General features: G+C 41.8%; 1 protein-coding gene across 2 annotated transcripts in view; it reads right to left on the reverse strand.

Annotated features, from left to right (window-relative positions):
* AMMECR1 (AMMECR nuclear protein 1) overlaps positions 1-8,322 on the reverse strand; it is a 136,220-nt gene extending 127,898 nt beyond the window's left edge. The window contains exon 1 of one of the 2 annotated variants that reach the window (XM_064278673.1): positions 7,805-8,322. In XM_064278673.1, coding sequence (XP_064134743.1) covers positions 7,805-8,277 — 473 coding nt within the window. In that variant the 5' untranslated portion in view covers positions 8,278-8,322. The remainder of the gene's footprint in view (positions 1-7,804) is intronic. The other variant, XM_010594685.3, reaches the window with a different exon arrangement.
* Between the last annotated feature and the right edge of the window lie 4,492 nt (positions 8,323-12,814).

The following is a 12,814-nucleotide window of genomic DNA, read 5'->3' on the forward strand; positions in this document are numbered from 1 at the left end:
CTCCTGGTTCCCCAAGCTTACAAATTCTGAATCATGTTCAAAGCCTCTCTCCCTTTCACTTCCTCCAGACAACAGACATTTAGTAGGTTCTCTTTTTCTGCAATGTCTCTTTACTCACATGCAAACACCTAATTTCAGGTTCTCATCCAAAAGCTATCCCAGCTATCTTTATACTTGATCCAAATTCTATAAACCAGTATGTCTTCTCCTCCTTTCTCCCAAATTAGATACAGTTGGGACTAGGTGAAAAGGGGGAGGGGAGGGTTCTCCTGCTTGTGATCAAATTTCATAGCCATTCCAACAGAGAGTTGTTTAACAAACTTTTCCTGAGCACAAGAATAGCTAGGCACAGAGCCAAGAAAAGAAGAGGCAATGATGGAAGCCAAAAAACAGGTGAGCTGCAAACTTTCCACTCCTACACAAAACCTGGCCCTGGAGTGCAAGTCCCTGCATATGCTGATAACGTCTTCCAACTCTTGATTTTGCAACGTTCCTATATTCATAAACTTTGCCCCTGGAGTGGCTTCCCCACTTTTCCAATGCAAGTTTTCCTACTTCCCTCATAACCTTAAGCCTAGCTGGTCTTTCCTACCTTGAGACTCCTTCTGGTTCATTTTACACTCTAGAGTACTCTCCTACAAATACTGTTCTCTTGTTAATACAAGAAACTATAATCAGATCCAACATTTCTTATCCAGCATTCCCAGAGGGTTCCCAATGCAAAAGGTTACTTTTAATTTCCTTGACATTTTATGATCTTAGAGACCAAAGTAAGGGGAGTGGTGTGAGGAATGCTGAGAGTGCAAGTTGCTGACTGAAGACAGCTGCTGGGAATCCCCAAGTTCTGTGGCAAGGGGTGTGGTGGTGACAGCAACCAGTTTGAGAACAACCAAGTAAGATTTCAAGATCTACTGGTCATACAGACTCTTCACCAATAATCTCTGAACCTTTTCCATTAGAAGCTTGGCTCAAAAGTTATCCCCACCCAAAAGACTTCTTCCTGACAGTCCATGTGATTTTCATACTTCAGTATTTTACCTGGATCTAACTAATCTACAAAGAAGTATATATTGCTTGGTAAGTATTTTAAGCCACGTTTATATTTGTGTCATATCTTGAACAAGATTGTAAATTCTGTGAGGATGAGACTATTTCTTTTATTTCTCTGGTTTCCAACCATGGAGCTCAGCACAGAGTATATACTAAAAATTAACAGTAGCTTCCCTCCCTCCCCCCCAGTGGCATATAATTTCCACTCAGCTGTTCAACACTAACATTTTTAAGGTTGAGCAAGTCTGAAAGTATGATACATTAAGAGCTGTAGAAAATACACCCACACTTGACACAAAAGATGCCACTTATAGTCGGACCAAACATAAAATGTGCTCCACCCAACCAACTGTACTATTACACCATACTTCTTTCGTTGGGCTCTTTTCTTTATACTACATAAGCTTGTGGCTCATTTTTGCTCTTAGTAACACAGCAGCTCAACTCTAAATAAGTTTACTGTTGGGAATCTACTCTTCCCACCTACACAACCACTGCCTTCCCACACTGTCTCCAGTGTCCTGTGAGCAACTGCCCAATTACTGAATGTGGAAAGACAGCTTACACATTGAATGTCCATTCTTGGCAGCCCCTTGCTTTTACTGCTGGTCCCCACTTACTTAGCTTAATTGATTCAGAACAGTATCAAAAAGAGACATTATTACACAAGTTTCAAAAAAAGAGACTATTTAAGAAAATTTAAATGTAAAAGCCCTGGTCATTGTGCTGCTTTAAAACAGGCAAGCATGTGTGACATAAGAGAACAGAATAACGCCTATTGAAATCTGGATAACTCAGGAACTTTGTCTAATCTCATAGTACAAGTTTTAGTGTTTCACACATACACATTCTCAAAAAGTAAAATAATCTACAAATGGGAATTGCAACTGACTTCAAAAAAATATAATGCATTGCAGTAAAAGGTTATAGTGTCTATAACACAAATACAGTTTCAAAAATTGTAGTTTTTAAAAGACAACCATGTGAATGTTGGCATGTTTCTGAGAAACAGAAAACCAACTCATGCATGGGTTAACGGAGCGTTTTTTCACATTTTCACTAGTGGTCTTTCTTCGCATTGGACTGAGAGATCCCAGCAGAGATTCCTTCTTGGCTGGCACCCACTGTGGGACCTGAATGCAACACAAACACAATTCATAGGCAAGAAAAAAAGTATGGGCTAAATTACCACTTCCTTTAGGCATATGGAAGAGAAGGGAAAATAAGCACTGATTTTCTCTTTTTAACTAAATATACCTTGCCCTACATACACCTTTATGCATGGATATAAAAATAATTTTGTGATTTATATTTCTATACCTTTCCATTTCAGTCACTGACAGTTTTTACAACATAAATGACAACTGAGGATGTGCCTGCCTTCTTTTCCATCACTAACACAGGACACTAGATTGCCTCCCAATAGAAATCAACATTGTTGAAAAATGACCCATATAGAATACCTTTAAAAGAGCTCAACATTTTTTTCAGTTTTTTTTCAAGTAAAACTATACACTGGAGCCCTGGTAGCACAGTGGTTAAAGCGCTCGGCTGCTAACCAAAACGTCCGTGGTTCCAACCCACCAGCTGCTCCTCAGGAGATAGATGTGGCAGTCTATACCCATAAAGATTTACAGCCTTAGAAACCCTACGGGGCAGTTCTACTCTGTCCTGTAGGGTCGCTAGGAGTCAGAATTGACTATTTGGCTATAGGTAAAACTATACATTATGGCCAGAAAATGGAAATCCATACCTTTACATTAGGGTGAATAAGGAAATCTGTAATGACCTAGTAGCACCATCTGCAATAGACGGATACACCTTCCAGCTATTCTAATCAGTCTTCATCAAAACAGACACAGTAGAAATATAATAGCTTGTGTTTCAAATGCTGATTTCATATCACTCTGACCTGAGCTGCATTATCAAATCATCTTTTTTACTAACATGCAATAGGACTGTTACTGTTCCAGTGAAACAAGGTGCCCATCTCGCGAACCTAGTACAATCCAAGTCCCCCTAAGTGCACTGAAAAATAGTAATTTGACTACTGCAGCAAGACAAGAAAGAGTTAAACTCTTTCACTGTTCACACACCTGATCTGAGTCTCTCAAAATCTACAAGTCCGGGAGTGGATTTTTAAAAATACTTTTTATTCATCTCAATGGAAAAAGCACACTTATTCATGTTTAAGTATCTTCTATGTGCTACGCTCAGTACAAAATGTAGTATTACATTAACTTCAAAGGTGGTAAGGTGATTAAAACCAAAAGTTCATAGGATGTGGCACCCGACACAGTGTTGAAGATATGACACTGAACAATCCCAGTGTGTTAGCAGGATTCTTTTATATGTATTTGTTAATGAGGGAAATTTCTTAAAAAGCAATCCAGCAAGCATAAATCTAAGTAAAAGCTTTTAAAATTTTATCTCAACATGTTATTTAGTGAACTAATCATAAAAGCATTTTTTTAAGGTAACACGAGGGGGGGTTACTTATTAAAATCAATACAAATCACTTTAATATGTCATCTTTGTTGTGTTTTTAACACCTAAAATCTGTCCCTCACACTTAGCAACTTCTGAAAAAGGACCTAAAATCATATAGCAAGGTTGCCAAAAGTCACTCCCGTCCCTGTACTTGGACTGAAACCATCCCAAGAACCTCAGACTTTTATGCTCTTGGCAGCACTCAATCTCCCTGGTGCTAAGTAAGAGAAAACATGATAAAGGATAGTGCCATAGAAGCACCAAGTTTTATACTGGAAGCTGACAGTGAAAACTGCCATTTCCTTACAGTGGCTCAAGTACTAATCAAGTCTTCAATACTCTCTAGCCCAGTGCTTCCGAATGCGTGGTCCTAGGGACTGTAGCATCAGCATCACCAGGGAACTTGTTAGAAATGTAAATTCACAGCCCCACCTGAGCCCGACAGAATCAGAAACTCCGGGAACGGGGCCCAGCAATTTGTGCTTTAACAAGCACTATCCTAAGGTTTGAGAGGAAACCCTGGTGGTGTAGTGGCTGAGTGCTATGACTGCTAACCAAAAGGTCTGCAGTTTGAATCCACCAGGCGCTCCTTGGAAACCCGACGGGGCAGTTCTACTCTGTCCTATGGGGTCACTATGAGTCAGAATTGACTGGAGGGCAATGGGTAAAGTTTGAGAATTAGTGCTTCTCAAACTTTAATGTGCCTAAGAATTACCTGGGGGCAGCTTGTTAAAATGCAGTTCTAATTCAGCAGCTGAGGTGGGGCCTCTGAAAGCCTACATTTCTAACAAAACTTCTCAGGTGAAGTTTTCTGCAGACCACACTGCAAGCGTCTCCCAAACTGGTTGTTTACCAGAATTACCTAGGGTGCTCACAAAACACGGATTCCAAAGTCCCACCACACACCAAATTCATCGGAATCTCAGGAGAAAGGCCTAGTAGAATATAAGCTGTGGTTCTTAACCTCAGCTGCACATTAAAATCACTGGGGGACTTTTAACAATTCTGATGCCCAGGCCCAATTTAATCAGAATCTCTGGTGATAGGACTCAGGCTTGAGTATTTTTAATAACTCTCCAGGGATTCCAATGTGTAGTCAAAGCTGAGAACCACTGCTCTAGAGTCTAATTGGCTCAACACCTGGCATAGATGTTCCCATAAAGTAGCAAACAGTTTCCTATAAAATGGCTATCTTGGTTCCCCGAAATATAAATGCAAGAGCTCTGGCTGTGATTATTAAAATGCACCTAAAGTTATATTTTTAGCATGTCCTGACCCTTGTATCTGTGGGCAAAAGAGCTTCTACTACCAGGACCAAGGCCTTAGCAATGCATTCCTAACTTTCCACACAAAGGTTAACTGTCTTCCACTGGACAAGTTTCCACCTTCCTCCATAGCTCTAGCTATTGCTACCTCTCTAAAGTAGGGTAAGTACTCCAAAAGACAGCAGCAACAGCGAAGAATTTTTACCCATACAGCCTGGTCATATATTGACCTCCCTCCCAAAACCTGAAATAAATAGATCTACTGATATTGCTAATAACCTTTCAGAGTGGAAGGGTAACTTAGTGAATCTAGAAATTCTAAACCTCAGAACGGCACATTTCACCAGTTGCAGACATTCTGACAGAAAGGTCTTAGAAAGGGATGAAAATGATGTGCTTTTACCCATGAGAATTGTGGAAAGCACATCTCTGGAGAGACAGGACTTGAAACACTGTTGCTCATTCCATGATACAATATGTCTATGTCTTGTGGCACACTGCATACATGAAGGGTAAAATAATCAACCACATACATGAAGGGTAAAATAATTAAAAAGTATAAATTGTACTAATAAGTACACAGTACTATTAAATATTTAAAATAGAAGGAATAATATGTGGTGGGCTACTAAGACACTGTCAAATGATTTGTTGTTTCACTCCCATAATCAAACATTGCTTCTAAGGATTCTCCCTGAAATTTCCACAGCACACCTCAGAAATGACTTTAAGATAAATGAAAATAAAACTTCTTTCTACTGCAGTTCTCTTTCCACTGAAGTGAACTTTCATCCTCTCCCTTGGTCATGTTCAGTGTCTACTCTAAATTAGCTGTTTTACAGAATACATGACACATTCAAGGCCTGCTCAATGATAACAATTATTATTCTTATACCACCATTTCAACATATCTACAGTGGTCAAAAGTGTGTCTTATTTATCTGTTTAATTCCAGTTAAATATGTGAAAAAGAAATCCAGTGGATGGGGTATTAGAAAAGAAACAATACCTAAATCCGTGGCCAATGTTAAATGACATTTTCGAAAGCATTTTCTGTTTGAACTGGTCAAGCTCGTTTTTCCTTTTAAAATTCTTGTTATACTCATTCAGTTAACCCAAACTCACTTTAAAATGTGTGAAAATAGCACCTCCTGAAAGTGTGTTCTCATATGCTTTGGAGCAATGGAGCGTGAATACTAAAACAGCCTTTGCCAAACTCATGTAACAGCTCAAGAACTAAATGGGAGTGAATTTTTGCAGTCCCATGACTTTGCAGAGCCAACCTAAGTATCATCCCAGAACTGGTTTTAGTGCATCATAGGCTTAAATGCAGAAAAGTCACAAATAAGTGACTCGAGCTAATAAATATTTCATAGATTTTTACATGGCAGTCTTTTCAAAATGAATTTTACTTCTGGAGAACAACAAAATAAATTGGCTAAGTAAAGGTGTGGACTTAATATCTAAGCTCCTAGAGTGAGCACTATGAAATTTATACAGATATTTGAAAAAACCCGTATGCCCTTTCATATGTATCATGAACCAATGCCCAAAGGTAAACCAAGTTGAAAGAAAATGCACAGACCACAGTGGAGTCATACAAAATCAAATACGTTTTAAATTATCAAAGCCAAAGAAAACAAACAATACAAATTTACAATTTCCAGGACACTTTATTGTAATTTCCACTTTACATATTAATGTAATATTTTTAGACTAGACAGAAGTGTTTACACCTATGCAGGAGTAGTCCAATCCCCTCATCTTACAAAATGAAAGCAGTTTAAAAAGAACATCAATTCAGGTATTTATGGTATGGGGGACAAGGGACACTTGTTTAGCTAGAAAAACGGTTGATGCTTTTCAGTACAAGGTTCCCTGCAGTTTTTCGCTATTATTTTTCTTGTGGATGCTAAGTCCTCATAATAAAAACAATCGCCCTCTTTCTCACCCTGCCCTTACTTGCTCTTTACATTCTGTCTAGCATTTAACTGAAAAGTCAGTTTACACTCAGTTTACACAGTAAAAAAAAAAAACCATATGCCCCACCTCCTACACATCCAAATGGACAGGGATTAGAATTAACCCGGCTTTTAGCTGTAACCGTGCTATTTTAAACAATTTCAACCACATACATGAAGGGTAAAATAATTAAAAAGTATAAAGCCAAAGGAAACCATAAAAATTCCTACACATTCACTATTGGGAATGTCAAAATAGTTCTCAAATAGTCGAGCATAACAAGTCGACACAAAAGCGAATGCACGCTTTCTGTACAAACTGACAGTGACTCTATGGGGACAGCTCTCACTTTGAATGAGCTATTACCCAGAAGGTGGAACTTAAAAAAAAAAAAAAAGTCGCACTCTTCAAACGTGAGAGAGCCGGCGGTGCGCTTCACTAGAAACACATTTTAATGGGTAGGCTCAGATAAAAATAGGTAGTAAGGGAAAGTGTGTTTTAAAAAAATCTCCCCTCTCCATTGGCAGAGATGGGCAGCCTTCTTGCAAGCTCCGGAGCTAAGTTCCATCACTAGCACAACAGAAGTTGAATAGTTGCTATTTTACACCCTGCAATGGGATAGTAGCTCTCCACGCGCAACGTGCGCGGGGCGGGAAGCCTAGCGGGGCTTTCACAGGGGGTCATGGAAACCAACGTGAGGGGAGGTCAACACCTTGAGTCATCCAGATCGCCAAGACTAGAGCGGGGTGGGGTGGCGAAGGAGAGAAGAAAAGGGTCAAAAACTCCTCGAAGTTCTGGCACAGAGAAAGCAAACCCCTCTGGCAGCCAAGGGGCCATCCCTGGCAGCAGTACCCCGCTCCAAGTGCAGAGTGTTTCCCTCCCAGGGCAGAAAGCGCGGGGTGCCCTTCGGGCGAGTGGCTCCGGGGACCGGGCAGCGGCAGGGGCAGCCGCGGGCGGGGAGGAGACTCGCACTTTGCCTCAACTCTCAGCCCCATCCCGAGCGCAAGGGAGAGGGCGGCGGAGGGCACGGTACTCACTAGGGCTCGTTGGTGAACCGGGGGGTCCGGGGCTGCTGGTATCCGTACAGGTGACAGTAGAGCACATCGAAGCAAAAGCAGCACATCTCCGCTGACACCACCATCTTCCGGGAACCGGGCGATGAGGACGAGGCGGCGGACGAACAGGAGGGTGAGGAAGAGGTGGCGGCGGCCGGGGTAGAAAGTAGGGTCCCCACTCCGCAGCTCGGAGGTGGCGACAGGGAAATCCCCCCGCCGCCGCCGCCGCAGCCCTGAGGGGGAGAGAGGGTACAGCCGTTGCCGCTACCTCCTCCAGTCAGCCCTCCCAGCCCGTTGAGCCGCGGACCGGCGCCTCCTAGTCCCAGCTCCCCTGCTCGGCACTGGCTCTCTCCGCTGCAGTGGGAGGAGGAGGAGGCGCCACCACCGCCACCCGAGCCGGAGGGGGGCGAACTGGACAGTTTCTGCTTCTTCACCCCGCAGCAACCCGCCGCCATCTTGGAACAGTCTCCCCCACGCAGCGCTTCCGACCCATAAGTGAGGCGAGCTGGCGGCGGGGGCGAGCACGCTACGGCCCGGCCGCCAGGAGCGCGCCGAGGACTGGCGGGCCGCGCGCGCGCGTGCACGTGCGCCGCTCCCGGGCCCCGTGGCCCGGCTACGCGGCTCCTACGCGGCTTCCCCGCGCGCGGCCCTGCCTTGGCTCGCGCCCGGCTCGCCAGCTCCTGGGCGCCTCGCGCCTGTCCGCCGGGCTCTGGACACCTCCGAGCCGCAGCCCGAAGTTCTGAGACCAGCAGAGGATGGAAGACGGGAAGCTGAGTGGAAAAGAACGGAGGAGGAAAGGAGAAAGTGGAGAGTGGGAGCGAAGAGAGGAGGGTGGGCACGCCTGGGGAGGAAGGAGGGAAAGAAAAACTGACGGGGGTGAATGAAGAAAGTCCGAAGTCAGCGCCCAAGTCCCAAAGCACAGCTCGATGACCGACCGGCGCTGGACAGGGTGTTAGTGACACTCGAGCCGAGTTACGTGGAACCTGAGCCACCCGGCCTCAAATACGCTAGCTTCTGAACTGTTAGAGTGTGAGCAAGCAGGTGCTAGGAGCTCCACACGTGACACCGCCCCTGTCAAGTGTGGAGAAAGCAGTCGGAGAAAGAGCCACACTGCGGTGTCTTTAATACCAATCTAAGCACACACCAGTAGTTTTCTGAGATTATGGTAACAATACTCTTTCTTTCCCTTATCGACAACTATTCAAGCCCGATTGAATCTATACATCCTGTACTCGGTCCCCGATTTTCCCTCCTAGCCCCGTGAAAACGTCGAAAAGCGAAAAATAAAGTCCTAACCAACACCTCACTGGGTCAAATATGTTAATTGTGCTTTGGGGCTTGGGGGCAGTGGGTTTTGGGGTTTTGGTTTGTGTTTTTTGGCTTGGGAACAAAGCAATTAGAAATATACCTGTAGTCAGCAAAGATCTTACGGGTTAAGTAGGGCAGAAAGTGTACTTAATCGCAGGTTGAAAGTTTTTATTCAGGTATATAATTAGATAGTTCCTAGAGTATGTTTTAATTTCTCAATTAAAAAATGCTTGGATGGATGAAGAGACCTACGATTGAGTCAACCCCATCCTAGGCATCAAAGGTGTAGCTAAATAAATAATATCACTAATAAAATGTTAAAATTCATAGAAATGAACCAGATAGAATAGAAAGTATAAGTTGTTTGCATTGTGTCTACACCATGCCAGAGCATCTAGATAAAGTTAGGTATCTGCATATTTGGAAACATCAGAAGACAGGTTGATTTTTGTCACCTTTGATCTAAATGTGTGGGATCCTGCAAATAGCTAGGTACTGTTCATTTTGCTCAGGGAAAAAAATAAGAAGTTTATTCGTTCGATAAATATTGAGCCTCTGCTTCATACTATGTTCACAACACTGTACTTGCGTTGAAATCCATGGCTACAGAGGAAATACGCTTCCCATTCTCAAAGAGTTTATGCATCAAGTCAGATCTGCCTGTATAATCAAATAGTTACTATTTATTGAGCGGAGCCCTGCTGGTGCAGTGGTTAATCATTCAGCTTCATACCAAAAGGTCAGCAGTTCGAACCCATCAGCCACTCGAAGGGAGAAAGATGTAGCAGTTTGCTCCCATAAAGATTACAGACTTGGAAACCCTATGGGGGCAGTTCTACCCTATCCTATAGGGTCACTGTGAGTCAGAATTGACTCGGCCTAAATGGGTTTCTTTTTTTTTAATTGAACATTCTTTTGGTGCCCAGTAGCATGCTTTGTCTCACCCCATAATCCTTCAAAAGAATATTTTGTCACATTTGATTTTCACAGCAACCCTCTGAGGTTGCTCATTTACAGATGAGGAAATGGAACCTCAAAAGTAACTTGCCCAACATCAGATACCTAGAAAGTGACAGAGCCAGGGTTTGAGTGCAAACATGTCTGGTTACAAAAACCATGTCATTATGCTATACTGAGTCTCAATAGCAGTATATGATAGGAAGGTTAGTAATGGACGTAAGATAGTGACATTAAACTACAGTATATGGAACGGAGGTCAAACAAAAATAAGAACTTGGTTTTTGTAGAAAGATTGAGAGACACAGAAATAGGTTATCAAGGAAAGATGAAGAATCTCCTTCCAAAGAGATTTTAAGAAATAGATCATCAGTCTGGGATGGTTAGACGCAACCTCAAGACAAAAGAAATGGGTTAACCAGTTTGTGATATGTGATCTCATCCACACAAAGCTCATCATCACTGTTAGAACTAACCTCATGTTTCAGGCAAATAACCGTTGTCAACTACTAGTAGAGTAGAAAAAATGCATTAATATTTTGTCTGTGTTGCAGAGGAGAAAGCAGACTTTCTCTTTGTGCTTTTTCTGTGTCTATTTAAAAAAACAAACAAAAAAAAACTGGTAGGCTATTAGGGTGTTTTGTTTTATATTTTATTTTTAAGCATCAGAGCCTACCATTTAATTTGCTTGAAACTGGATCAAACATAATGTCAAACAATAGGTACTGATTCACTCCCCACACTAAAAAGCGATCACTTCTAGAGTAGAAGACCAGAGCCATTTAATGACATCACACAGCAGTTTAGCACAGGAAGCAAAGTAGGATACCATGGATTGCTGCTTCTACTAGGGGAATTTAGGAAAGCAGAATGTAATCTCCTGATTTAGAATTTGGCCAGTAGACAAGAGTCTAACGCCCCTACTCTTGTGAAAATAGCAAGGAGTCTTTAATAAGCACCAGTAGTTATGTCCTAAGTTCTACATTTCATTGTAAATACAAAGCACTATCATGGCTGTTGTACCAGACTAAGGGATCAATGCACTGGGAAACCCAAAGACAAGGGCACCCCAGCTGAATTACAAAAATAACTTTTTCCCCCAAAGATTTTTAATTCCAATTCCAAACCTCACTAGCATAAAGGAAAGAAACTCAAATACGATCCTTACAAAAAATACATCATTACTTGACCACTAGCGATTACTATGCTTTGTTGCAGTAGCTAAAAGGAGGAAAAAATCACTGTAACCTTTTTCTCTGCGTTTTGCTTATCTCCCTGTCTTAGTTATCTAGTGCTACTATAACAGAAATATCACAAGTGGATAGCCTTCACAAACAGAAATTTATTTTCTCACAGTTTAGAAGACTAGAAGTCCAAATTCAGAGAGCCGGCTCTAGAGGAAGGCTTTCTCTCTCTATTGGCTCTGGAAGAATATCTTTTCTCTTCAGCTTCTCTTTCCTGGCTCCTTGGAGATCTCCATGTATCTTGGTATCTACCTTACCCCATGTCTCTTCCCCCTTCTCTGCTTCTCTTGTTTGCTTGTTTAATCTCTTTTATATCTCAAAAGAGATTGACTCAAAATACACCCTACACTAATCCTGTCTCAGTAACATAACAAAGACAGCCCATTCCCAAATGGGATTATAACCTTAGGCACACAGGCTAGAATTTACAACACATATTTTTGAGGGACACGATTCAATCCACACTACTCCCATACTAACCTTGAGCCCTAAGATGCTTTGTAAATCCCCTGGCAGGTGGTGGCTGTAGTAATGCCTCCTTTTAGCCTTTGTTTTCTTGTTTTAGCCTTGTTTTCTTGCAAAATCTCCGGCATAGAAGCCAACATATTTCATTCAAACATAAATAATATCCACAGATCAAATTCTGTGAAAATATCATCCAATCCTACTACATTATATCTAAACTAATTGCTGGAATAATCAATCCATAGGAATTTCCTACTCAATAACTCCTAAATGTTTCCAACCTTCTTATCATTTTTCCTGTATCTTTGTACAAATGCCCCAAACAATGTTTGTCTGACTCAACTCTTTCTAAATTTGATTTGATTTATTTGATAACATTAGCCCACTCACACTTCTCAAGAATAACCTATCTGTGCACTGCCTTGAAATAGATGTTTGTGTTTTCCTCTTACATCTTGGATATGAGATAAGCATCTCAATGTCCATTGATGACTTCGGATTATATAAGTTCAATGTAGAGGAATCTTTGCCTATGCAGGAGAGGAGTGAATAGGAAATCTGAGTACAGAATGTAATGATTAATGTATTAATGACAATATAAGTGGCTAGCATTTAAATAGAATTTAATATGTGCCGAACACTATGCTACTGTCTTCTACGTTGCCTCACACATAGACCTCACAATAAACCCAATTTTACAGAAAAAAAAATTCTGTGAAAATAGATTGTTTTGCATTTATAGAAAGTGCACAATGGATGGGAAAACTGACCTTGCTCAGGAGGCTCTTGACCTGAAGTGTAAAGGTCAAAGTATGATAGAGCACATATGTTTCTGTCCACTGCTGATACTGTAGCGCAGTGATAAAACCCTCCAGAGGAAACATTAAGGTGCCTTCTGCTCTTTGTAACTGACTGTCAAGCTGGGAGCTAAAGATTCCACTTCTTTTAAATGAAAAAAGAAAACAAGCCATAGTCTGTCAACAAAACACACTCAAATTGTAACCGTTTCTGCTTCTGC

This window comes from Loxodonta africana, chromosome X (genome assembly GCF_030014295.1).
Source record: "Loxodonta africana isolate mLoxAfr1 chromosome X, mLoxAfr1.hap2, whole genome shotgun sequence".
Taxonomy (NCBI): Eukaryota; Metazoa; Chordata; class Mammalia; order Proboscidea; family Elephantidae; genus Loxodonta; species Loxodonta africana.